This window comes from Bombus huntii, chromosome 3 (genome assembly GCF_024542735.1).
Source record: "Bombus huntii isolate Logan2020A chromosome 3, iyBomHunt1.1, whole genome shotgun sequence".
NCBI classification, from domain to species: Eukaryota; Metazoa; Arthropoda; class Insecta; order Hymenoptera; family Apidae; genus Bombus; species Bombus huntii.
In genome coordinates this window covers 1,306,928-1,334,179 of record NC_066240.1, presented here as the reverse complement: position 1 = coordinate 1,334,179, position 27,252 = coordinate 1,306,928, and the positions used below count along the sequence as shown (strand labels likewise).

Sequence of the window (27,252 nt, the reverse complement as noted above, 5' to 3'; positions counted from 1 at the left end):
ATTCTTATCTTTTTCTATGTTTCCTTTTCAAACCTTATCAAATTACATCAAATTAGTTCGGTATTCTTCGCTTAAGTACAATTCTTTCTGTCGGCACTAAAAGGGATAAAGACGTGAGATGACTTCGGAGTAGACCAAAATCTACAAAATAATATTTCCACAAATATTCAATACAGAAGTCTTTTGCAACAACGATGGTCTACAATAAAGAAATTCGACAGTTGTTGCAACCGGAACCACCAGTAAAGCATTCTCCACAAAATGCGTATGCACGTAACGCACGTCCTGCAAACATTCGTGTGGCCTGCTGCATTCACGGGTGTACAGAACGTGCATCAGAAAATCCAACGTCCGTTCTAGCGTAAATACGTTGGAGGAAAAGTAACGCAAGTTGCAATGCAACACTGACAGTGACGCACGTTTCTCCTATGTGGGCTTCACTATACGGCAATATATTTCTACGACGCACGTCACGCAACGGACGTCGTTCCAACGCTCGTGTGGCCCGGTCTTAGATCGTGTGCAGCGCAAGAACGCAACGTTTTGGAAGAGCATAAAAGTAACAAAAAAAAGCCTCCTACCCACACAGAAACATCTCCTACGCTTCACAGTGAAAACACCTTTCTTTTATATCCTGCCGCCCTTTCATCACGACTGTCCTTTTTGGCTTTATTTCGCGTGATTTAAGAATTCGTGAAACACGACGAAGAATGGAAAATAAGAAAGGACTCGACTTATCAATTTTCCTTTATGTAAATTGAAAATGGAAGGTAATACAATTTGTATCTTTAATACAGACAAGTTTTTATTGATTAGATTGCTCAAAGTTTAAATTTGATGGATTCATACTTCTCATAAAACGTATCTTATCGTCTACTATTAGTCACATCGAAGAAAAATACTTTTCCTGCAATTCACGTAGGCATATTCCAGTGATAAGAAGATTTATCGCAGATGTTCATGCAATACATGACTCTTATACATCTGGAATAATGACATTATTATTGCCTTAATTACATAAATATCTTGAAGAAAAAGAACATCTTAATTTAAATTTTGTGATATATGAAAAATCTTGATTTCATATGCACTGATATTTAACGAAACACGAGTGGATTTTTGAATATTTCAACCTGAAATACCATCTGTTTAATGGCTGTGATAAATATCGTAAAGGTAACGTTTAAGCAGCGATTACGGCGCAACGCAAACGTTGCATAATTACTCTGCGGTATCCCGCCAACGAAAGTAGCACTTTAAGACGACTTGAAAAAGCGTTAATCGTACACGAAGCTGAATTATTTCGCAATCGAAGATCCAGATTATCGTGCCAGCGCTATTTTTCAATTCCATTTGACGAAAACTTCGTTGAATCTTCGTCATGCCGAAATGTAGACGACTATTTTTGTTAAAAATATAAAATATAAAATAATTTATTTATAAAAATAAATAAATAATAATCTGGTTTAATCTTTTAATTTTAATTCATTCGCGGATCAATATCTCGAATTTTAAAAAGACGAGAAAATTAAATAAATCTGAGCTTCGATATTTGGAAAACGAAAAAGGAAATAAAGGCAAAGAATGCGAATCAGACGCACGATTACACAAGACAATTGGCACTCGGACCAGTCATTGGACGGATCGAATTTCGCGAATGCCGCTACAGCTCCATCAAATTCCAGTCATTCAGTTCGCGAGTGAGCCATACGCACAACATCGACACCGCTAATTTATCGCGCCACTAATTTATCATTAAGGACTGGCCTACGATAAATCTGCCCTGATCGATTTACGAGAATGTTATCGCGACCCGAAATCGACGTCCATAAATTGTGAACAGCTTCCTTCGTGTTTGTGTTTTCTTCGACCCACGACATCTGATATCTTTTGAGCTTATTTTATTGAAAATCTGAATAGTTTCAATCTTTCCGAATCAGAAAATTATCGGACAACGCAAATAACAAGGAGCTACCGTTGCTTAAAGATAGCTAAAATTATAGTATTTCAAGTATGTTTCAAGTTCAAAATTATAGTATGTCTATTATATAGACAAGAAATAGAGAAAAGAAGCTATGAGAAAAATGGAAGAAGATGTAAGATCGAATTAGTTTCCGCGTTCATTCAATTTATCCGCCATCGCAGAAGACGAACACCGACCGAACTATACGAAAAGTGATCTGAAATCGAACGAAGCCTTGATGCGATCGATCGAGCACGGAAAAGGACCGAAAGAGACTTAAATGCGCCACTAAATGTGGAGCAAGGCACGGAAATTCTCATCTTCGATTCAGTTCGTCGGAGTCTTTATTCCTGAAGGAAAATCGGACCAGGTTACGGTACGATGAAAGATAACTTACGAGAAAAGAGGGGAAAAAGAGGGAATAAAGAAAGATCATTTTGAACGCAGATCACTCGAGAATTCGTCGCTCGAGAGAATTGTCTTCTATTATCCTACAATAGTCCAAAGATCATAGAATGGACAATTTTCGCGATGTCTCATAGTCAAAGGTTAGAAAATGGCTGTAGGCGATGAAACTTTCCTTTCGAATAGTCTTTCACGAAGAATTTTGCACAATGGAGACAGTTTTGTCTTATCAAATCATGGTTCCATTAAAAGAGCAAAAGTGCAGACGCATTTGCATGGTTGCACTCAGAAGCTGCGTCATATTACTCCAAGATGCTCCTCGATCGTTTACCTCTTGCTTTATCATTCTTATTGCTACCAAGCTATTTTTTTTTTTTTTTAAGTGTAACGTACAGAGCATCGTGCTGGATTTTAACATGAAACCAGTTGCTTCTTTTTCAAATTCGTTTTTCCGGTTATTCGAGGAGGCAGGGTAGAAGTTGATTTATTTTTCGAAAGCACCCCGTATACGGGTTGTAATGATAGACCGACAACCTGGAAAATCAGTTTTTCCTCGCGTTGGCGAGCCGAAGAAGTGAAGAGCTCCTCCGGTTTATTGCATTGCAACGTGGCGAGGTCCCAAGAGTGCGCGATAAACTTGTTTTCGCCCTTAGTTCGTGAGATTCTAGCCTTATGTCCTTCGTTACTATGGAATATACTGGGTCGGGATGAAGCAACGATATAACTAAAGCTAAGCAAAGAACTTTCTGTTATTTAAGATTTAGGGGAAATTGCTGACTTTATACTCTAGCGAATAGAACTCAGGTATGCAGCCACTTGAGAATAAACGCATTCTTCATAATTATCTATGTTACGAAGAGAAACGAACTAACTGTTGAAGTGGTCACCGCTTCTAAGAAAACTCTACATCTGGTCTTTTTAGTTTTCTCAAGCACTGAAGCCATCGACAGCGTATAGACAAAAGAGTGCGACGAAGACAGACCATGAACAGTAGACAGGCGACGTTGACTTCGGGGTTTTCAGTTATAGGGTAACACTGCTAGCGTGCGGATCTGATCAGCTCAAATTGTATTCCTACTTATAATTACACTTCTGTATTAAAATATATTTGCTACCTTACAATTTATCCACGAGTTTCTCTGTTTATACATCAAATAACCTCAACACTAACATTTTCAATCTAAGATATCAGATGGAAATCGATCATTTATCGCTAGGAATTTAATCGCGTTTCCCAAGACAGATAATGGAATCGTTCAAAAATCGGCCATTTTTTTAGCCTCTCTGTAAGTAGTTCAAACACTTGTCTGCGTTGCGGTAAATCCGAACCGTCTAATTAGCGTGCTGCGTTACGTTGCCTGGGGACGCCTAATTTAAGTTTCCAGCCGCGCATTCGAAATCATCAGGCCGAGTCGCGACACGCGGCTTACCCGAGTGCTTCTACCCGCGTGCATATCCCCAGTATCAAAGTTGCAAACCAACTTACCCTCGTTTGCTGCCCACGAATCGCCTAAACGGCGTACAAATTGCGCACGTTTCTTTTTATCCCGCATACTCATTGACCAGAAGTGTTAGCGAACAGTTCGTGGACAGCTTGCGTGCCTGCTGATCTTGTCCAAAGTGGATACTGCGAATAACTTGCAAGCAAAAGAGAAACTTGAACTTTAGAAAGGACTGAAATCGGCATTTTATAATGTGTCGTATCGTATAATTGAAGAAGATAGACAGAAAAGCTGATGTCGAATTGATTGAAGATCTTTCAAGAAATATATTGGGAAAGCTACTTTGCAATACGTACAGCGTGTAGGAAGAGCGAATGAATGCCGCAACGAAAAGGAAACTGATACGCGACGACCGATATGTTCTCCTGAGAAATGAAACGTGCACGTCAAAGAACGATGCTTTTACTCCCAGGAGTAAAAATGCGAATCAGTCAAACGGAGATGACATGACTTGCCAGGGCAAAGGTACATGATTTCCAGAGCTAAGAATAAAGAGTTACGAGAATAATATTTGACGAATGTTCGTTACCTACAGGTCGTTCTTTTTGCCAACGCTATGTGTTTGGTAAATAATATTTTGTAAGCTTTCAAATAGTTTTTTGCTTTTCCTAAAAAACACGTTTGTCTTGTGTTACTTGCGAAATACATGTGCGAAATATTAAACGACGTTAAGGTCGTTACACGAGCACAAAAAGCCGAGTTATTTATGGAATAACCTAATAATAAGCACAGGGGCGACAGTACACCTGATCTAAATAGAAAACCACACAAAGATAACCTTGGTAGAGAACGTGCTAATCGAGAGGCGCAACGAGCAAGCGGGAAATTCGAGAGCACCTGGAGCTCTTAATCGACCGAATGGGCATTAGAAGTTGAAGAGTCGATTATTGATCTTAACGCGAACTCTGCCCGGACTTTAGCACGTTTGACGCGGCTCTTTCTTCTGCAGCGTTTCTCTGTTCGCGATTTTTCTGACAGTCGAGCTCGAAGAAACGCCAGAGAAGGAAGGGGAAAACTAACCGGTGAGTTATTCCCGACGCGACGGCCGGTTTCATTAAAAGTACACCGGCCGCAACTCTGATCTAATTACCGACGTACGGGAATTACGGCGCGACTCAAGCAGGGGAGGGGGGAGCAAAAGAATAGCCGTGTAACGCCCACCTTCCGCTCTTTTCCCGCGTTTCCTCCTTCCAACACGTTTGCCTCAGGAAACGCAAGCCGCAGGCTTGGACCGCGGGGTTAGGTTGAAACAGGATCCGCGAAAAAAAGTCCACCACCAAGGATTAGGCTCATCCTACTGACACGAAATAGGAAGGAATCCTTTAATTTCAGCCAACGAAAGGACCTGCGTTTGCTAGCGCTTCTACACATCCGCGAATTTTTATTCTTCTACTGGCGTTTCTTTCAGAATTTCAGAATATTAGATTTCTGCCTAGAATTTCGGGTAGAAACAAACGGAACAAGTCGTGATTTCTACACAGATATCGCATGTGGTTTGCGGTAGTGGTAATATTGGAGCAGTCTTTTCACGTACAAAGAGAAAATTTCTATCGCTAACGTACGACAAGAAGTCAGATGTAGCATAGTATATTCGTTACTACACCTTGAAACCATCTCGTCGAAAAATTTATCCAATTTTTTAATAAAATAAAGTTTGATCCGACCATTTCCAAGAGACACCAGAATACCGCAACCAACCCTCCCGAAGCGCCTTCAATTCCTCAGGATGCTTCTCTGTCGCGCGAAGATCGTTCAGCAATAGCGACAATAGCTACCCCAACGAGAGGATGTTTCTGGACCGGGCGGAGTTCGGTGTTCAACTGGGCTTGAAAAGCCCGATAGAGCCGACGATGGAAACTTTGTCGATGGGGTTCATCGTCCAGCGACGCACGACTCTCTTAAATTCAAATTAGTCTCATTAAAATAAAATTATGGTCTCTTATATGATTCTAACTAGCAAGGACCTGGACTCTTCGATCAAGACATCACAGCCTCCACTTTTATCGTTATCGAAATGAATTAAAAGAGAGATTTTGGAGAGAAAAATTGAATTTAATCGTCTTAAGGTAAGAATATGTATTCGATTCGTAGCCAAGCTTTCCTGCACCGTCGTCGCTGGGTTGTTACAAGGCTCGGAAAGCAAGAGCCTGGAGCCGCATATAAAATACAATTTTACCACGGCAAACCGACGCGTTGAGATTTGAAACAATAACGAGGCTCGTTGTCTGGGTTGAAAGGTAACGGTAATCGTGTCCCATTCTTTCTTTGGGGCCTCTTTAAAAATTTATGGAATTCCTTTCCTACTCCCTGTCTCCCATGGGACCAGTGCCGGTTTTATTCACCTGAATGGCTCGGCCAACGTACCTCTCCCTCTCGTGTTCTGCTCTTTTCGTAAATTATACACTCGGTCATTACCAGCAGGCAAACAACCGGACGCGTGCAATTCCTTCTTCGTGGCGCGTCTCGATCCAGATTTAATGAAGAAATAATTGGCCCGATAGTTTGTTATTCGATTTACAAAGGAAAGAATCTTGTTCAGGCGTAATAAGTATCGGTTGAGTATACTGAACGTGATGTCGCGTCGGTGTTTCTTCGTTTCTGGGAACATTAGCCGCAATGCTTAACGAGATTAGATGCAGTCGATAGATATCGCTTCCGCGAGTATTCGGGTTTTCTTTGTCTCCTTTTTGTACTTTCTTTTTATAATTTTTTCTCTTTCAAAATCTTTTATATGGTAATAAATAATAATGCGAATCAATATATAATATATTTGTGAACGAATATACAGATATTTTAAGAAGATCAGCGGATAAACTATACTTTCGTTGCATTTTCTTCAAATGTTACGTCTTGAAAATATATTTCTCAATTTTTGCGTTTGAATTCGATGAAATGACAAAGTTAGAACGACACCAATACTAAAGTTACAGCGATAGCTAGCTCGTATCGTCTTTGGAACCGATTAAGAAAATCGTAGCAATTATCTGTTATCGGCTATCAATTGTAACAAACGTGGCCTAATCGGCGCGGCTCGATACACACCCTGGTTTTTCTCGTTAAGCAATTCTCAGGGAGATAAAGTTCGTCGATTCACGGGAGAAAACAGTCGGCACAGTCTCGTTTTCCTAATGCAGCGAACAAAACGTTGCTGCGAAAGATGAAAGAGATAAGCTCGCGGTTTTTGCAAAAGCGTAGTTATGCTTATGCTCCGGTATAGCCATCAACTTATATATCTCCTTTTCGTGCCCTTCAGTTATGAATTATTCGTCGGTCCGATCTGCGGTATCCGACAATTTCCTCCATCGATCCGCCGTAGATCCAGTTTAACCGATTTACATGCTGACAAGGCATTTCGGCGGGAAAAATCGGGAATTCGTTTGGGGTAATTGATGAGAAGCATTTGTGATACCCTTGGACGATGCATGCGGTGGTATGAAGGAATTTTATCGCGAAAACGAAACGAAAGATGAAATAATATGTAAATTTAATCAGTGAAATCTAGGTTAATGCAAATTGAGTTGTGCGCTTCCTTCAGACTGGCGATTCCCAACCTTCGTTGAATTGTGATCTCTTTTGTAATAGCTAAATAATCTGCACTTGCACAGCTTTTCTTAATTACTTACTAAAAGATGTGGTTACTCCTCCTCTAAAATTGCACATTTTTTCATCAGAAATGCGTCTGTCTTAAGAAATAATTCTATTATCTTCCTAAGCCATTTTGCCTAAACGTAAAAATACAAACACGGAATAGTCGCGTCAATTTCGTGTTAGGAAGAGATAATCGAAATAATGCAACATATGATATGCGACAATAGTAGTAAAAATGTGAGACAGCTTCAATTTGCGAATTTACCAGATCGAATAAACTTTATTATCTATAAACATTATATTACACGACATATAATAATATCATGGAATATTAAAATAATGAACGTGCAATGCAAATCACATTTGTGAAACAACTCAAGAATCTACAAAACCTCCGTTCTGGATCGTTCTCTGTATACTCCCACCTTTCAAATCGACAATCGAATGAGTTTTACTCCAGTTCGTAAATATCGTCAAAAGAGAGAACCCAATTCAAAGTTGCTCACAAACACTCTGTACACTCTGAACTTGCAGGTCGCTTCAATCAAACGATTTCTATTCTCACAAACATAGTACAAAAGAAGACGTTCTTTCGCGGGCACAAGATTCACGAAGAAAGAATGCAATTACATATCTGGTACGTTCCGAGAACCAAGAGGTCGCTCCTCGACGCGGTGCATCAGTGACCAAACAATTCTTCATCACTGAAAGATGCGTCGATTCGCGTCGTTATATTAGATCTAACGCGGTAAGTAGTCAGTAGTCGATTTAATAATTCGACCGGCTCGATTAACTGACCGATACAACAGTCACACATGTGACAGTGATAACGTCATTTCCGCGGCGAACAATCACCACTGGTCAACGTTTCTGTCGGTTCTGAACGCTGAATATATCTCAACGGGGGCACGGAATCTATTCGTAGCTCGAAAAGGGGACACCCAACCGATTCAAAGCACCGTCACGACCACTGATCATTCGATTACGAATTAAATGCACAGTTGTTCCGTGAAGCGATCGAACGATACTTTTCACTTCGCCCTCTCAGAGGGAGTCTTTTCACCGGTTCAGTGGTTCCGTCGATAGGCACAAGGGACATATTGCTACATACAACTGCATTTGCAGGAAGTTGCAAAAAGCTGGGGTAAAACTTTAGAAACGCTTATTAAGATCTTCTGCTTCTTTTCACGATATAAACATGCTTTAACAGTTTGATACCTACTTTTGGAAACACCATGTATACCTACGATATACTTCTGTCTCGTGAATCTAATCTTGAATAGCGAAGACTACGAATCGCTTTCTACGATCTTTGGTACATGCATACCTACGATGCTACAGATAATTGAATTCTAGATCAAAGTTCTGTGTGTCTAGATGAGAATCGTGTCTTTCTAGAAACCTAATTATCAGTCCATGCACTGGAATGTTTAACATATACCATACCTACCATGGAGAAAGATAAGCGTTTTGGAAGTAGTTTTAGATTCAAGTGGTAAAATTAGATTAGTATCTGCTACACTCGAACGATACAGAGAGTAATATTCTCTATGGATTATCGTAAGCCACCGAAAGTCCATGTAACAGGAGAGCGTGTTAACGGAGAAAAAGTGCTAATGGAAATCGTTGGAATTCTCTTCTGAAAGAACACAGCTCACATCTACGAGCATCGTGAAGCCATAAAGCGATTCTTCAGCCACTTTTCAAGCTCCCCGGGGAGCAAGCATTCTAGAGCGAGCAACATTGTTGCGCGAGTCTTGGTCCGTGCAGCACCATAAATCCAAACTTCCGAGTGTTCTTTGCATATTGAAATATTTCTACTGAAAGTAGCAGGAAATCTGGCAAGCACGTGGTTGCACACAACGCCAGATGCGATAGACTACCCTGAAGCTTGTTTCAAACGGAACATTGTCACGTTTGCGATGCCATATCTTCCGCTGAAAGACATTAGACACGACTGCCTAAACCATACACGAGAATAAGACAGATTTCCTTCATTCTCGCGTATTGCCTTTCGTTTCGGAGCTGAAGTAGAAGCAGATGGAAATCGCAGTAGATCTATCTTCTAAGTACTCTTTCCCTCATAATGACCAAAAGAAAGGTCGTAAAGTGATTCGAGAACCCATATCTGTAAAAAGCCGCCACTTGTTGCCGGATTTTAATATATCTCTAGTATCCTCCATAAAAATGTCCCGAACTATAGGTCACCTTGTTATTGGCCGTTTAAGCAACTTGTTGCGTTGCATTATTCGGGAAAACAGTAACAAGCTCTATCGGGTCGCGGCCGAACCGCGGTGTTCCAGTCAAGCAAGCTTGCGGTTTATCGACATCCTCGGTGAATGCTGAAAGATTATCCTGTTTTGCTACCGTGACCGATGAATCTAGAGATGCGACGAAACCTCTGACTACTGCTCCGACTTGTACTGCTCTGACCGCACGCTCGCTTTTCAAGAAACTACACTTTTCACGATCTCCAGCGGATTATTCATCATCGAATGATAAAGACGGGCGGGATCGTTCGTTACTTTCATCTGTGCAATTAGGCGGCTGAAGCTTATCGTATGTTCCTGACGAATGGTGAAACACGCAGCAGAATTTAGATGCTGATATATACATATGTATGTATATACGTAGTTCGTACATCGTGTATATCTATGCTGTGGAACGATGCAACTTCGCCTCTTATCTAACCGGATATAAACAGAGACCGGGTAGTGTCGGCGAGCAAGGCTCCACGAGATGCGTTCTGAAAGCGAAGAAGCAACTCGCACGATGCGATGCTCACTTTGTAAGCTTTTATTACGAGTTTTCTTGCTAACATAGTTGTTGCAGCTTGGCGTCGCATTAATTCGTAGATATTCTTTCTAACGTAGCTTGTTCGTGTCGATGATCCGGCTGTGTTCGTGTTGATCATTATTTAACTTATATTGTGAATGGACAATATATGTGGCATCCATGGAATCGGTGTTTAATTAAATTAGAATTATTAAAACAATGGTTGATTAGCATCTGAAATCAATTAGTTGTATGCAAATTATATGCTAAATATGATATTATTCTCTAATTAGCTGCGCCGTTATGTTACGATCGTTTATCTGCTTACAGTGAGAAATTAATTTACGATAATCGTAAATCGGCACCCATGTGAATAACGTAGCATTCTATCTGTTTTAATTATCATTGCAATATCGATCGGCATATTATTTATATACTAATATAATGGTAATACGTGTAACGTTATAAGATGACTGAAAATAAATCTTTAATCTGAACGAATTAGTTCAAAGAGTAATCAGCATTAGCAGCATCCTGTCACTCTATGCTCTGGACAAGAAATTAAATCCTGCGCTTGCAAATGCAGGGTTAATTCGTGTTCTCACATTCAGGTCAATATACCTCGGACCAGCATGTGTGCGTCATCAAACGATGTCTCGAAATTTCCTTCTATCTGCATAAAAGAGACACCCACGATTTATGTATATACGTGAGAAAACTATCGTACAATAAAATTAGATAATTTACACGATAACGAACAAAAGCATTGGCACAGATTAACTTTTCTCGCAAATCCTGTATATTTGTTGTAAAATATAACTCAAAAATTTTAAACAGTTATGATATTTATGTCTGTCGTTAGGTCACAATATAGTCAAGAATCAACCTTCTCCAGTTGTATCACCAGTTACAAGATGTTCTACACCTGTAAACTCCTTACCCCTTTTAACTTGAACATATGTAAATATATTACGTTGAATTATGTTATATGTACGTATATTATATTATATAAACTAAGTAAATAAGTTCTTTAAATTTAATAACTTACTAAAATATATCTAACATGAACGAGGAGAACCACTATCTCTATTTGTAAGGGATGATAAAAAGAAAAATAAATTGATTTTATTAAAATAAACATATGTTCTCTATTCGATATACTTTGTATTGAAGTGTTTGCTTCCTCACAAAAAAGTTGTACCCGCGAAATGGTTAATCCCTGTGAAGTTGCAACCATGGCAAATTATATAAGACATGTATCTATTCGCAGTTAGGTTATAGTTGACGTTCCATACGAACAAACCTTTCTGCTCCTCTGTACATCAGGCGGTATCAGTAGATGGGTAATACCACTAACTGTTGCAGCGTATATCCTCAAAAGGTCCATAAGTCACGCTGCTGAATGCTACCACTTTGAATTACGTTGGCAAGCATGAGTTGGACGCGCGGCATCGAATGTCGCGTACGCTTCAAAACAAAAACAATGCCCACGCCTACTCCCCCGAGAAATGCCATTGTACCGAAGTAACAAGTGCAATCCTGTCCACAATCGACTCGATCAAGGATTTTTTCCAAAAACCAATAATCGAACATAATAGCGGAAACAATATGACAATCGGAAAACTCACTCGCGACGCCAATCATTTTCTACTACCTTGTCAATAGCTCCGATTCTTGATCGATATAAGTTACATCGACCGTTCGTAATTCGCGAGATCAAGTGTGAGCCATTTAGGAATCAAACTGATGAGTACCATATTTGATATCTGTAATCATTATACTTCATATTTCCCAGTTTTACAGCTACAACTTATCTTAGCAATTTGGCTTGATCAATTTAATTTTTACGTGACTCAAATGTAATATCGCGTCGATATCTGCTTACGCATCATTAGATTAATTTACTTATTGATAAAGATGCCGATTCAAGATTCGTAGATATCGGTGAAAAATTCGAATGACTCAACGATCGTTGAATTAAATATACGCTAGACAGATGTGAAGTGTATTTTAACCATTAACTATTCGAAATGTATACTTTTTTTAATATCCTAAAGTACTTCCACATTTATAATAACAGATAGGAATAAGATAAAAACGAGAATTAAACATAATCATGTACATATGCAACAATAAAGTTGGATATACATGGTAAACTAAAACAGTTTTGACGCGTTGTTTACCCGAATCTTTTACTTTTGGGTTACGCTGTTCTCATTTGGGATAAATTGTCTAAAAGTTAATAACTACTTTCCTATTGTGTAAATCGTATATATAAAGATACATAATTCCTAAAAAGATCAGTTTCTCTGAAATAGTCATATACCTTTACGGTCTAGCGTTTATCAATGCTTTCTTCACGCAACTGCGTTTACAGGTTAGAAAGCATAGTCTCGTTAATATTACGACAACCGGCTTTTGATATGTAGCTAAATATGTTATACAATCTTAATTAGAATTAAAGTAATATAACGAAAATAAGTAACTGTACGTAATCATGCTTTTATTTCAATAAAAATATCAATATTATCAACAACACTCACATATTTATAATTGCAGAAATGATTTGTCTTTTAGACAAGCTTGGTAGTTATAGTGTCAAATACTTGTTTTAACGGCGGATGGTATCTGATAAGCAACTAATCAACTTAACCACCAAAGGCCAATTCACCGCTATATTCAAATCGCTCACCTTTTCTACGATATTTCCCACGCCGGAAGTCCCTCGTCACATTCCAAGAAGCTTCGTCGCACGACGTAATATACCGGCGACGAATCCGCAAATTCGTTCCCTCGGCCGGCCGATACGCGTCCCGCGTGTGTCATCCACCCTCTCTGTCCACCGCACGTTTTCTTCCACAACACTGTTTTTTCACGAACACGATTCAGCGCCGATATATTTATGATTCCTCTCTAAAAAGAGAGAAGATACGGTTACGTGGAAAGTTGAGTCGCACTGTCAACCGTGGTGACGATAATGCTCAATATCATCAAGAGCCTCAGGGACAAACGTAGAAACGAGAGTGCCGGAATACTGAAAAATATTTTCTTGCCGTGGTACGTAAGTATATCCTTTGTCACCGTCGGTCGAACAGCGATTTCATTCGGCACAAAAGGGAAATCACGGAAAAGAACCAACTATTCTGACTCACGCAGAAAAAATTGCACGAATAACACGGCACGTATTCGGCGTTGATAGTTCGACGAGAGCGTGCCGACTGGACGACAATAAAATCTCATGCCAGTAGACACCACCGCCGCCGCCGTTGCAGCCGAGATTTCCTCGCCGGGAAAAACACGCACACACACACAGTCAACCGTGTTCACAAGAACAAGAGAGAGACCCACGAACCTACCGGTGAATGCTGTCTCATACGCCGAAGAATCCACCGTGTGATAATACGTTCGATCGTAGTCGCTGATAGTGAAATCCTCCCGCACCAGGATCTTGTCTCAAGATTCCGAACATCTCCTGTACACACACTCTCCGTCGGATTCTTTCTCTCCTCGGGTTCCTCCCTGTCGTCTTTCTATCTTTATCTTTCTGTAGACACAAATCTTTCGCGCTTTCTTTCTTCCTTTCTTTCCTTCTTTCCGTTGCAAGGCTTTGCTCTCGTTTACTACGAATCGAGTTGAAATCAATTCACACGAGTAACACCAATCAACTCAATGGCCCTTTGGAGATGTCCTAGCATCCTGGTACGGGCGTCGTTTCTGCAGCACGTCGTTCGTCTCCGTAGAATCAAATAGACGATTTCTCTGATTCGAGTTATTTGCTCGCGTCTTAAACGTCCGCGACAAAAGACCGAAATATATACGCACGGTACGCGGCCTTTCGAAGAAACGAAAGAATATACGGAGCACTGGCTACACTTTTTTTTCCTTGCCTGTAATTGTTAGACCCGTTCGCAATACGCTTTCGAACGATGCAGGCATGCAGTATAATTTTGTCGGGACTCGATCGTTCACGGAACACGATTTCGAGCGTGCACGTGCGGCAGAGTACGCAGAAACCGCAAGTTTTTTACGGACACATCCCCGACTTGTCTCCTCCTCGCCAACGCCTACACGATACACATTGCACGCAGCAACGACGCCCCTACACGCCGATGACAGTGGTTCTCAAACCGTTGCATCGTTCGCCACCGCTTGCCGATAGGTTGCGCGACGGAATTACATTCGTTCGATCTTGGAAATCGGTTCTTCCCTAGATTATAAGCCTCATTATTAACGTGTTTTAAATTTTATTTCGTAACTGTAATGACAATTATAGTGCTTTTTAAACACATTAATCGAGTACGAAGCTGTCGTTAAACTTATAATACTTTGTTTCGACAACATCTAGTATTATAAAAATAAGAAATTTTCTACATAGAGAAGAATGTGAAATTAGTACTAGGGAAATTATACATATGCAGGGAATGCGACGTTAGTAATGTTGTTTCACTTTACGAGTAACTTCAGTGTATTATTTTAAATAGGCAAAATGAAATGAAATTTATAGAAAAAGTAATAAATATTTATTAATACATTTGAAAAAACAACTTTTATACTAATTCATAAGCTTTTATAATACCGCAACAAAGATTTACAAGTTGTATATATTCACTTCCACCATCTAGCAACCTATAATTACATTCCTGAAAACAAAAGAAATAATATATAACGCGTAGTGTTGTAAGTAATTTTATAATCTTACCCCCAGTCTATCTGCAATGAGAGTTTTCTGCTTATCTGTTAATTCATTGGAATATATAATTTTTTCACTGAGCTGCTCAATAACCTGTAAAAATTGTTTAGATGTACAAAATATATATATATCGTTTTAACTTCTTTATTTTAACTATTCTTATCATTTTAACTACGTAATCGCTTTTGCTCGCGATCGGCAAATGACACTATGCGGAAGACAAGTGTCGTACCGAAGAGGTTAATAAATAATTTATGTAATAAATAAAGCTCACTTGAGATGTAGCATATGCTTCTAACATAAATTGATCAATAAATTCCTCTGCCTTGCTATAATCTTTTGTCTTGCATACATTCATTAAATCATCCAACCATTTATCAGGTACAATCTACAATTATTTTATTATGCCAATAAAGCAATATTGTCTGTATTTGCTATTTAAAATAAGAACTGTACATTACCCCAATAATTTCAATGATATCATCAACAGTAATATTGATGCCTTTGCCTTTCAACCTTGTAATGGACTGCAAACACGTTATAGCGCGTCGTAAATCTCCACCCGAGGCTTCGACAATTTTTAGTAGGACAGGCTTCGTTGCCTTCAAGTCCTCCTCTTTACATATATATTCTAATCTTTCAACAATTTTATCTTCTCCCAATGGTTTAAATCTGAATTTTGTACAACGAGAAGTCAAAGGTTCTATGATTCTCGATACATAGTTACAAATTAAACAAAACCGGGTACTATGAGATTCTTTTTCCATAGTACGACGAAGTGCAGCTTGTGCAGCATTAGTCATACTATCTGCCTCGTCTAAGATAATAATTTTAAAAGGTGGACAACTTTTCCCACTAAAACAGAAATATTACTATTATACCAAATTCTCATTTAATGTATTTACAATTTTTTGTATATGATGTGCCTCAGATTGTGCCTTTATCATAAAAATTACAAGAACAATATACAGGACTATTAAAGATAAACATTAATTCTTGTCTGCTTCTGATACAGAACCAAAAATTTAAAACTTGATAATATACTTGGCAACCTGTTCAAAGCATATTGATTTTTAGTTGGCAATAAGAATTGCAAAATTCTTCTTTTGTAATTCCTGATTACAACTATATTCTTTACATAGTCTGTATACATAGCTCTATTGTAATTCTCAGACCTTTTACTAATCATCATTGGCTTCATTGGTTATAAGATTAACATGGTAATGAACATACTCATCTCTCATACCACCTGCTGTAAGTTGTGCAAAAGATTTGATTTTATCTCTTACAACTTGGATACCTCTTTCATCAGAAGCATTTAATTCCAATAGTCTTTCTTTGTAAAGGCTACCAAATAATTGTCTAGCCGCGGCTAATATAGTACTTGTTTTACCAGTACCAGGTGGGCCATAAAATAGTAGATTTGGAAAATCTCCACCTGTTAAACATTGTCGCAATACCTCTACTACTTCTGCTTGTTCAACAACGTCTTCTACAGTTCTTGGTCGGCTATAAAAGTAACAAAATCTTAAAATTTACCAAATCGATGCAATTTAGGTTATATCAGTAAACTATTACTATTTCTCAACCCATGGCGTTACAGAACCACTATGTTCTTCCTTCGAACGTGAAGTTGAAGTTTTTTTAGGCTCACCAGGCCCTAATTTGCCAGTTTTTAGAAATGCCTGCATAATTCTTTTATCTTGAACTTTCCCAAAGAAATAATCTTAAGAAATAAAACGGGATTTGTTCCCGCGCATTTTGTTTCTAAATACTATTGTACCAACATTACGACTAAAAGTTTCCAAAATAAGTTATTCTCATTCTAACTACATATACTTTGCTACTACAGAAATTTCAGTTGTTTTCAATGATATTTATAATTATCATTGATTTCATTAACTTTTCGCAAATACACATGATTATAAATATTTAATATATCATGCAAATTGCAAAAACATATATTTAAGAAATTTGAACGATTGTTCGACTTCGTTATCGAATGCAAATACTGTCCTAGTTCCAAATATCTGTTAGATTAGCAACTACTTACATTCGTTACAAAACGAACAAATTTACCATTTATTCATCGTACCAATGTTGTAAATAAAGGAGTGAATTGGCTGTATTAGTTAATTACGCATATGATAGACAAAAACAAGAATTTTCTTAGAACCGTTTAATCATAATTGCTATGCGAATTATGTATTCGATACTATAACTCGGTTCATTGACTTTATTTTTGTTAAATATTCGTACTGCTCATATCGAAAACAGTTTAAAAAATTAGAATCAATAATTGTAATATTCAATCCGTGATCATCGAATACGCGTAAAAGTTCAATTATCGCGTAAAATGGAGTATCAAAATCGATTGTGTATGAAAAAATACTTAATTTACACAATGGATTTGATGCGGTTTAGTATACATTAAATGAATAGTGGCCAACAGTATATTTCTTATGTGAACGAAATTTTTGTTTAAACATGTGATATTTTTTCTTGACGTTCTTTCAAGCTGTATATATAAATGATGATGTTCTGGATTGTTTCTCTGATAGCAATTATTTTGCATTTCAGTTCTGCACAAACTAGTATGTATTTCATACAGCAGAAACATGTAACTCTATAAGAACTCTGTAAGAAATATTTCTAATTTAAATTTCTTGTTTTTGTAGAACCTGAATCACAAGGTTATTGTGCACCATACAATGGTAAGATTTGTAAGAAATATTTAACTGGAATTGGAAAAGTATGGTTCAATGATTCCAATGATAATCCTGGAGGATGGTTGAATGAACGTATCACAACTAATTTATGGGAGGAATTGATACAACGACTTGTTGAACCATGTCGTTCAGCTGCAGAGGTAATTAATTAATGATGTATTAAATTAATAAAAATATAAAGGTATAAAGAGGTATGAAAGGAATATTTAATCATTTTAGAAAATGCTATGTATGTATGCTTTTCCACAATGTCACAACTCAGTTGGTCTACCATTATGTTATGAAGATTGCATGGCAGTACGTCATCAATTCTGTTTCAATGACTGGGCAATGATAGAGGATAACAAACAGAGAGATATTTATATCAGATCAAGAGGACATTTCACATTACCAGATTGTGAATCACTGCCAAAAGTAGTTAAAGGAAAGACAACCTGTTCTCATATTCATCTGACTGATATGAATGAAGAACTTGTTACATGTAAAGCAAACTTAAAGTGTTTTCAGAAGCTATTAAATATCTGTATCTTTAACGTTTTAATCATATTTTATTTCAGATGATTGTGTTGAGGGCAATGGTAGGTTTTACATGGGCAAAGTAAATAAAACAAGATTAGGTCTGGATTGTCAGTCATGGAATGCACAAGTGCCACATAGTCATGATAGACCACCAGATGTCTTCCCCCAAATTCGTTATGGAGAAAATTATTGCAGAAATGCAGGTGGAGAAGAACCAATGCCATGGTGTTTTACTATGGATCCTCATATAAGATGGCAACATTGTGATATTCCTATGTGTGGTATGCATTTAATATTTTATACAATGTAATAAGATATAAGTAATTGAATGCATCTTTTTTCAATAGTTAACTCTTTGACAGTCAATGCCATATATACACAACATTGTACTTTGACAAATTATTCACTAACTAAATATACAGAAATATATTTGTTCTTATGTTAGTGCATTATATCTTGTTTACAAAGATATTAAAAAACATGAGTTTCTACTGTTTACTATTAAAAGTTTCTACTAATAATAATTAATAAAAAGAATTTTTCCTACAGCCCAAAAAACATTTGATCCTAAAAAGGTTAATGCAGATAATGTAACAAGTAAAGTTTTGGAAATTGATCCTAAAGACCTAGTAATGGTCACATTATTTACTCCAAAGTTTATATTGATATTATCTTCATTAGTATTTGTAATTATAGCTGGAAGTTTATTATCCATTATTTTAAGTCATAGACTTCATAAAAGACATCAAGGATATAACCCTACAGATAATCAGGTATATTAAAAATGATTAACTTCTATTGACTGTATTACTAAATTAATATAATCTGAAAATGTAATGCCCAGAAAAATATTGCTGAGTCTGGTATTCAAAATCATTACAATATCTATAACGAAAACAATAATGATGTATATGTATATTTTATGTTACATTTATATATAATTTCCAGTATGTCGGTATTGATTTAGATAAATTACCGAGCAACGATGCATACCACAAAACGACTGCACAACTTAATCCGAAATTGGAGAAACTCGAATTTCCAAGAAATAATATCATTTATGTTCGAGATTTAGGACAAGGCGCTTTTGGTAGAGTATTCCAAGCAAAAGCGCCTGGTCTTGTTCCCGGTGAAGAATTCACCAATGTTGCTGTAAAGATGTTAAAAGAAGAAGCGTCGGATGATCTTCTCAAGGATTTTGAACGAGAAGCATGTCTTCTCGCCGAATTTGATCACCCAAATATCGTCAAATTATTAGGTGTATGCGCATTAGGTCGACCAATGTGTCTCCTTTTCGAGTACATGGGTCGTGGTGATTTGAATGAATTTCTACGATCTTGCTCGCCGGGAAATTATATCATCCGAAGCCTAGAAAAGGACGAACATTTTACAGATTCTCGTCTATCACACATGGATTTGATTAATATTGCGCTTCAAGTAGCATCCGGAATGGTGTACTTGTCGGATCGAAAATTCGTTCATCGAGATCTTGCAACACGAAATTGTTTGATTAATGACCAAATGATCGTAAAGATAGCAGATTTCGGCTTATCGCAAAAAATCTATTTACAAGATTATTACAAAGGTGATGAACAAGATGCTATTCCAGTTAGATGGATGCCTTTAGAAAGTATATTGTACAATAAATATACTGTCGAGTCTGATGTGTGGGCGTTCGCGGTGTGCTTATGGGAAATATTTAGTTTTGCGCTTCAGCCTTATTACGGAATGACGCACGAAGAAGTTGTAAAATACATTAAAGAGGGCAACGTACTTCAATGTCCTGAAAATACTCCACCTGCGGTATACGATCTAATGAAGCTCTGTTGGAACAGGAGACCATCGGATAGACCTACTTTCAGAACAATTTATAACACCCTTGATACTATAAAATACAATCTGGAAGCAGAAAATAAGTCGGACAGTGTACCATTGCGTATTCACGTTTGAGCCTGATAATAATTTGTCTCTGAAGAGGGAATTCAATAATTCATATAATTATGAAGTAAGTGATATTTATGGAAAGGTAAAAGTAAGTAAGTGGTAAATTATACTACATGTTACACACAACTGCCTTTGTTACGTTTGTTATGTAGCCTTATTAAATTAATTGATCAAAATATTTATGAAAAATGTGTTAATAGTAACACGTATTGGCTACTATTATGTTTACAAGAATGAATGCACAAATGCATTAAGTTAAATCGGAAAAATATTTTTATTTGATTTATACCTAATTCTTGTAAATATACATATACACTACTAAATCAATTGTTTTCTACAAAATGAAAAATTTCAAATTTTGCTCGATCATATTTACAATTACTAAATTTAAATACTATTTAAAATAATTGTCATAATACTTTTTTAGATTATAAAGCTGCTAACAATTTATTTATTACTAATTTATTTAAATTTATATCGAAACTAAAGAACTGAAGACTGGTATGTATGAAGAACACATATATATAATCAAGATACTGTATGAGTGTTTCAAAATAATTTTCCACACATACAAATTTCAATCTTCAATTTGCGTTCTGCCTATTGTGATTTCACGCATTCCGTCAACGAATTTTACAATAATATAACATGTTTCTAACTGCCATTAAAAAATGAAATATACATAACAGTCCAATCTAATGCTAAGAATAAAACACAACAATACAAAGATTTCAGTGGTAGTACTACCATTATAGAATATTTATTATATAAGTAATCAGAATCCGAAACTCAATGTGTTTTTTCGAAATAAATAACTGATTAATTTGTGTGTTGCTATTAATATTAACTTGTTTCTATTTAAAAAAAGTTAGAAATATGCTTATAAAAAGATACGGTATTGCTGTTAACTCTTCTTAAAAGATTTCATAAAATTTTCTTATACAAATATAAGAATGATGCTTAAAATGTTTGTTTAATGTTCTACCAAAAAAAACTTAGTTTTAAGTGATAAAGGTTCAATAATTATATTGTAAGAATAGTGGATTTTTTGCATTATATTTCATTTTGACATAATTATGAACATACAAATTTATATAATTATTTGTATAAATTTTTAATGCTTGTTATTTCTATGATTAAAAGTGTAGAGATTGATGATACATTTTTTAACTAACATAATTTTTATACTATCTGTGAATATAAAGACACTTTTATCTTTTCCTCTACTTCTTCTTGGTACATTTTTATGAGGAATTGAAGACGAATGTACTAGTTGACCTGATGATTATGGCTATATGCATACATATTTATATGTGTAATTGTATGTACTAGATATATTTGCAATGCTTTTTTTTACTTCTTCAGATCAGAAATATCTTTAGAGACATACATTATGTTATAGAAAACAGACGAACTTTCCTATATATAAATATATATAAAGCAAATAGAAAAATAATAATGTTTTGCTAAAGCCTAAGACAGATAATACTGAATTTATATAACTATGTGAACAATTTGGCTATAAAAAAATGGGTTTATATTTAGCAACGTTATATGTAAACTGTCCTTAATTGTTAGATGTTAGATCGTTGCTGTACCAAAAAACATAGCCTATTTAATGTACGAAAAATAATATCATTAAAAGCTATTATGACAAATGTTATAGTAAGAAGATAAAAAACATTAAGTGAGTGTATACTGTGCAACTGTTATACATAAGATTTGAAAGTAAATCATTACTATGGTGTAAACGGTATTTAAATGAATGTTTTACTCATAACACGATTATTTCAATATATTATTAAATGCAAAAAGTTGTCATAAATGAAGTAAAACTTAGATCGAACTTTTTTAACAATTGCGCTTTACTTTTATTTCAACTTTTTGTGATATAATTTAATTTTTTTCAACGAATATTAGAGCTGTCTAGTGCTATTGTTCATCAATGTATTTGCATTCCAATAGATGTGTCACTTATCAGTATTTTCACAAGGATCTGTATGTATATGTTGCAAAGAGCATATTCATTTATGAATGTTCTATCCTATGCTTAAGTACATAGATATGTAAACTAATGAATGTCATTGTCCAGTTGATTTCTCAAGGCAATTAATTAACTCATTTGGTTGAGCATTAACAAATATGATATACTATATGCAGAAAGTGTGAATGCAATGTTCAAATGCTCTTCCACAAATCTTTTTATATATGACTTTTATATTGTGAAGAAAAGACAAAAGAACTTTTACCAAGTCTGTGCTCTTACATCTGTGTATTTGTATTCTGTATAAGTAGAGTTGTACGTGATATAATATTACGATAATACGTACACAATACGTATTGTCTACGACCAAGAAACTTCTGGTATTATATACTTCGTTGAGTTCAGATGTGTTATTGACAATGGTAGACTCTATTCTGAATTTTATGTACAACAAACTAATCTAATCTGTAAAAACATAGAGATTCCTCGATACTCTATTTTAAACTTTTAATGAAATTCATAGATGTGCAAAAAATAATCCAAAGTTGTATCTTATTTTATTGTAAAGAATCATGTTTAACTAAAGAGCTAGTAAAGATTGTGTGCTTTATACTGTGAATATCGAGGAATTATCAATGAAATACTACGAACATGTTGAAGAAGAACTGCTATGAAACTTTTACTGATGTACAACTTTTACAAGGAATAAACAACCAATTTCATATATTCCATAGCCTTTTTTTTTCTTTATTTCCATGAAGAATGCAACATCGGGATGACAAATTATAAAACCAAGTACATTGCTCCATAAATATATTTCCGCATATTTTTCTCAATAAATTAATGTCAAATCATCATTATGTATATAAAAAGCAGATATTTATATTGTATTATACAGTTAACATTCTTAAAGCTACCTTACACATGAAATATCTTATGTAGGCGATATAATAGTCATGTATATCTGCATTGCAGATATGTATATCTAGTATACTATTATTTGAAAATAATCCATATGTTCTAATAAGATGTTTCGAAATCTATACGTTTTTCTCATGGAATAATGTTCATAAAATTAGGAATAATAATTTGTTGCTTTATAGAAGAACAAAATATCTGATATTCCTTTTTTCAACTAGCTATTCAATAAAAAGAAATAACTTTTCTTATGATTAACTAAACATGTACACTATACAAATCAATTATAAAAATCCATAAAATACAAACATATTGATAATATATTGTAACATCAAAGTACATTGTTATTAGATTTAGTTACTGTTTCAGTGATACGTTACCATAAAATTATATATCTATCAACTGCAATTGTGTAAAGTGATACTAAAATTAAAAACTAGAGAAGTAAGTATTATGGAATACTAAAAACAACTTTGGTTTATTCTTTGGTTTTTGACAAATATTAATTCTTCATACGAAGTAACATGACTTCTTCTACCCTTCTGATACAATTTAGTATTAAGGTCTTAAGTTTAATTATAGTAAAAACCACATTTTTTAATTTTATAAACCTGGTTTCAATTTATGCAAGATTACTTTTTAACTGGTGTAAATAAAAATTCTAGCATTTTAAATTTATTAATCTATCGAGAACGCGTAATGTTAAAAAATGTAGTTCAAAATAATTAGATAATGTATATATTTCAGTCCATATTATGTCGGGCAGCATTACATTATTACCTGTACTGCACTTTATATATCATAAGATCATCATTGACATTTTCATGTGCAACATATGATCATTTTTACTGCTTATACTACAATGTTTTATATTTTCAAAATAAACTAATTAAGAACACAAATTTGAAAAATTTAAATTTAAAATACTGACACTTTAAGTCATTACAGCTACATTATTGCATGATAAAACTTATTTAATAATAAATACTCGAAAATGACAAAGGAATGTTCTTGACAAAATAAAACTAGAAAATTATAAAAAGTGATATACCATTATAACGTCGATATAAAGTTAAAACATACTGTTTGTTATCTATCTAATTGCAGTATTTAGTATCTCGTCTTTGATTTGCTAAAATAAGTACCTCCATACTCTTGTAAATATGATCATTGACATTCTTCGCAATCAAAATGCGTCTTTTATATTCTGAAATTGTCTTACCGCTAGATCAACTGGTAGGTCAAATTTATAATTTGTAAGACGATCAAGAGTGTGAAATGCATCTTGAAAACCTGTTTGTAACAATAATATGTGAGTATTGTAACAAGATATATTGCAATTAAAATCTATGCTGTTAAAATCAATATTGCTTCTATATGAATATTTTAATTACCTGTTTTTACAACATAACTCCACGAGGTATAATGATTTTCAAGAAGATATTGACATTGCAAAATAAGTTTTAACCAAACGACAAGTTTGTTAGCACTATAATAAGAGAAACACAAATCTTAAATGCTTGTTCGTCGCAAGATGATTTGTAGCAACATTTACTCACTTAAGGGATGCACATACAAATGCCTTAAAATGAGAATCGTAACTCCTTTTGTATGGATTATGTGATGCAATGATATTCCCAATTGTTGTTAATAAACTCTGCAAATTTTTTAATATTCTTAAAGGAACAAATTCGATTAAAAATGAGAGAAAATATTAGCAAATGTAAAATAGCTACCTGTTTAGAAGAAACAACTCTTCCACCTGCTAAATCAAGATTAAAACTTTGGGATAATTTTTGTGCCGGACTGGAATTGTAACGATGGCCGTTTTTAATTTCATAATACTTCAATACTAATTCCCATGCATGCATTAAATTAGAAGCAGAAGAGTTTCTTTGGGGAAAACATCCCACAAATGGTACTACACTGTTAGAACGTGCATCAGACATTAAACCGTGTTGTATTAAATCACGTATGGAAGTTGCTAGATGCTTCCTTACAGCGGATGTTACTCTGGCATTGCAATGTGACATAGAATCTGAATCCGAGGCGTAATCGTTTTCATTAGCGATATCGTCATCTTCCGGGTGACGTTCAGTTTCGGCAATGGTCTCTATAACATGTTCAACTGCAAAATCTAATCTTGTTCTTAAATCGCGCCAATTATGTACAGAACTTTTCTTAAAATTTCTTCGAACTCTTTCACTACCACATCCTAATTGAGACACTATAAACATATGCAACAGGGCTACAACTTTCTTAACAGTATTCAGAGTCTTTGTTCTACTTTCCTCCTCTGTTTTTCTGTTAAACGATTTTTTAGCATATGAAGTAGAACCAGCAGAACCACTGGTATGTACTGGACATGCACAGGTGCAAGCTAAAGTTTCTGTATTGACTTCTCCTTGAAGATAATTTATAAAACGCTCTAAATCCGCAATTTGTGTTTTTAATTGAGATACTAATTGCTCCTTCATTTTCAAAGGGCTGACAATCTGTAAATTATTTTTTAACCTATTTAATTTTAACTCATCTATCATTATTTCCTTAGTAATTTATCTTATATGAAATAATTTACCTGACTTATAGCATAATCTACTTGCCATCTTAAGTCATCAACTGGTAATTTACAAAGATCATCAACATTGAAATTTAACTTTTCTTTTAGATGGTCTGAAAAAATAATGAGATCAACCTAAATTTCAATCAAATAGATGTTTATCTTAATAGTAATCTTTGAAACTTACTGATTATAATACTCTGCCTCTCTAATATCATACTTTGTGGTAAATCTGCATTACCAGTTTCATAAGCATATTTTTCTAAGTCTTCTAACTGAGATTTTAGTTGACATATTAATTCTTTTTGTTTTGTTCTTTGTAATGCCATTTTAGATTCAACATCAACATCATTTATTACGCCAGATATCTGTTAAATATTATATACTAAAGTAGCTTACTATCTTTTCTTTTTGTAATTATCATATTATACATATATCAATATTCAGGAATTAAATAAGGATTAAAACATATAGCACGAGATTAATAAATTTATGTACTCTATGAATAGCTTACATATAATGATATTTATTTTCTAATAAATAATATTTAAGATTAATAATGAAAGCGTATCACAGATTTATAAGCATGTTTATTTACAAACAAAGTGAATACAAACACAGATAAAATACATAAAAAATATAAAAATAGAGGAAGGAAATAAATACAAGAAAAAATAAAAAAGATAATACAAATTAAAAGAATAAATAAATTGCAGGTACATTAGATTTTTATGTAGCTTACGCTTTGCTTGCAGGACATTGGAGAAGTTGGTGTGATTGATCTACTATCAAGTGATAAGTTATTTGGAACATCTGGTATTCCTCTAAAAGCAAACTCTTCTAACTCTTTGAGCAACGTTTCTTTTTCATTTGCAGGTGCATCCACAATTTGTCTTAAACGAAATTGAACCTGTGGTAGTCACAGATAGATAGATATTAAAGATATTAGATATTTATACTTTTTTATGTGAAACAAATTCATGAATTGTATGAACTGTATTTTTAAACCCATTTAATACCTGAGCAAAGTGGGTAGTCAATGCTATAAGAGATGAATTTAACATCTCCTGTTCTTCCTCAAGCACTTTTAGCCTCTCCATATCGTATGATAAGCTATTAGAATATATTAAAAAATGTTTATAAAATGAAATATTTTGCTATTTAGAAAGCACTACTATCAACAGCACTTCTGTTGTATCCATCAAAGATTAAGTACTCACTTCTCCATGTTATCAACATATTTATATTCATCGGCAAAGTCATTATCACCATCATTTGCTCCAACAGGCGCCCATCTCTCGCCTGATGGCCTATCACTTTCATCTGAATTTTCGATATCTTCATTCTCGCTACCCTTATATTCGCTAGAACTCATTTTCTTCTTGTTTACGATCCCGATTTCTTTCGAAAATCCTACCTTGCATTCGTAAATTTCTTTATGCCGATTATAGCTAATACGAATGAACGTGTTGTTATGTGATGACTTTTTTTCTTTATTTGTACATATTAAAAATTTGATTTTTCTTGTAACACATCAGAACGTATTGCATCTTCATCACGTTTAATCCATTAATTAACTTCTGCGCACGTGTACGAGTAGAAACGTCACTTGTCGCTGTCGATCTTGCGCCTGCTAAGGTGCATCCTCATGTTTAGTACTCGTTCATTTTACGAG

The 27,252-nt window shown here is 35.1% G+C and overlaps 4 protein-coding genes across 27 annotated transcripts in view; 1 reads left to right on the top strand and 3 right to left on the bottom strand.

Annotated features, from left to right (window-relative positions):
* LOC126863941 (catenin delta-2) overlaps positions 1-14,597 on the bottom strand; it is a 53,863-nt gene extending 39,266 nt beyond the window's left edge. For 23 of the 24 annotated variants that reach the window (XR_007689014.1, XR_007689012.1, XR_007689013.1 and 20 more), the window contains exon 1: positions 12,926-14,597. The gene's annotated coding sequence lies outside the window, so the exon portion shown is untranslated. The remainder of the gene's footprint in view (positions 1-12,925) is intronic. The other variant, XM_050614695.1, reaches the window with a different exon arrangement.
* Positions 14,598-14,730: 133 nt separating this feature from the next.
* Positions 14,731-16,723, bottom strand: LOC126863949 (replication factor C subunit 4). The gene is made up of 6 exons (XM_050614723.1): positions 16,502-16,723; positions 16,157-16,432; positions 15,385-15,778; positions 15,198-15,311; positions 14,933-15,016; positions 14,731-14,873 (listed from the first exon to the last, which is right to left on the bottom strand). The coding sequence occupies exons 1-6, from the start codon at positions 16,612-16,614 to the stop codon at positions 14,781-14,783; spliced, it is 1,074 nt and encodes a 357-aa protein (XP_050470680.1). The 5' UTR covers positions 16,615-16,723; the 3' UTR covers positions 14,731-14,780.
* Positions 16,724-16,872: 149 nt separating this feature from the next.
* Positions 16,873-22,825, top strand: LOC126863944 (tyrosine-protein kinase transmembrane receptor Ror2). Its single transcript, XM_050614714.1, has 6 exons — positions 16,873-17,517; positions 17,602-17,792; positions 17,872-18,133; positions 18,210-18,452; positions 18,721-18,944; positions 19,120-22,825. The coding sequence occupies exons 1-6, from the start codon at positions 17,454-17,456 to the stop codon at positions 20,119-20,121; spliced, it is 1,986 nt and encodes a 661-aa protein (XP_050470671.1). The 5' UTR covers positions 16,873-17,453; the 3' UTR covers positions 20,122-22,825.
* Positions 22,826-23,468: 643 nt separating this feature from the next.
* Positions 23,469-27,156, bottom strand: LOC126863945 (RUN domain-containing protein 1). The gene is made up of 9 exons (XM_050614715.1): positions 26,798-27,156; positions 26,597-26,690; positions 26,320-26,487; positions 25,765-25,945; positions 25,596-25,690; positions 24,754-25,512; positions 24,577-24,674; positions 24,412-24,506; positions 23,469-24,310 (listed from the first exon to the last, which is right to left on the bottom strand). Exons 1-9 carry the CDS (start codon positions 26,950-26,952, stop codon positions 24,204-24,206), a joined length of 1,752 nt encoding a protein of 583 aa, XP_050470672.1. The 5' UTR covers positions 26,953-27,156; the 3' UTR covers positions 23,469-24,203.
* Positions 27,157-27,252: the final 96 nt, after the last annotated feature.

What these genes read in the sequence shown, in the direction of transcription:
- LOC126863945 (XM_050614715.1), bottom strand. Translation starts at nt 26,952, where the DNA reads ATGAGTTCTAGCGAATATAAGGGTAGCGAGAATGAAGATATCGAAAAT. An exon ending in TATGTTGATAACATGGAGAA is followed by an intron (nt 26,691 to 26,797) that starts GTGAGTACTTAA and finishes ATATTCTAATAG; the next exon opens with CTTATCATACGATATGGAGA. An exon ending in GAGGCAGAGTATTATAATCA is followed by an intron (nt 25,691 to 25,764) that starts GTAAGTTTCAAA and finishes TTATTTTTTCAG; the next exon opens with ACCATCTAAAAGAAAAGTTA.
- LOC126863944 (XM_050614714.1), top strand. Translation starts at nt 17,454, where the DNA reads ATGATGATGTTCTGGATTGTTTCTCTGATAGCAATTATTTTGCATTTC. An exon ending in CATGTCGTTCAGCTGCAGAG is followed by an intron (nt 17,793 to 17,871) that starts GTAATTAATTAA and finishes TAATCATTTTAG; the next exon opens with AAAATGCTATGTATGTATGC. An exon ending in ATAACCCTACAGATAATCAG is followed by an intron (nt 18,945 to 19,119) that starts GTATATTAAAAA and finishes TATAATTTCCAG; the next exon opens with TATGTCGGTATTGATTTAGA.
- LOC126863949 (XM_050614723.1), bottom strand. Translation starts at nt 16,614, where the DNA reads ATGCAGGCATTTCTAAAAACTGGCAAATTAGGGCCTGGTGAGCCTAAA. An exon ending in ATATCATTGAAATTATTGGG is followed by an intron (nt 15,312 to 15,384) that starts GTAATGTACAGT and finishes AAATAATTGTAG; the next exon opens with ATTGTACCTGATAAATGGTT. An exon ending in AAGCATATGCTACATCTCAA is followed by an intron (nt 15,017 to 15,197) that starts GTGAGCTTTATT and finishes CAATTTTTACAG; the next exon opens with GTTATTGAGCAGCTCAGTGA.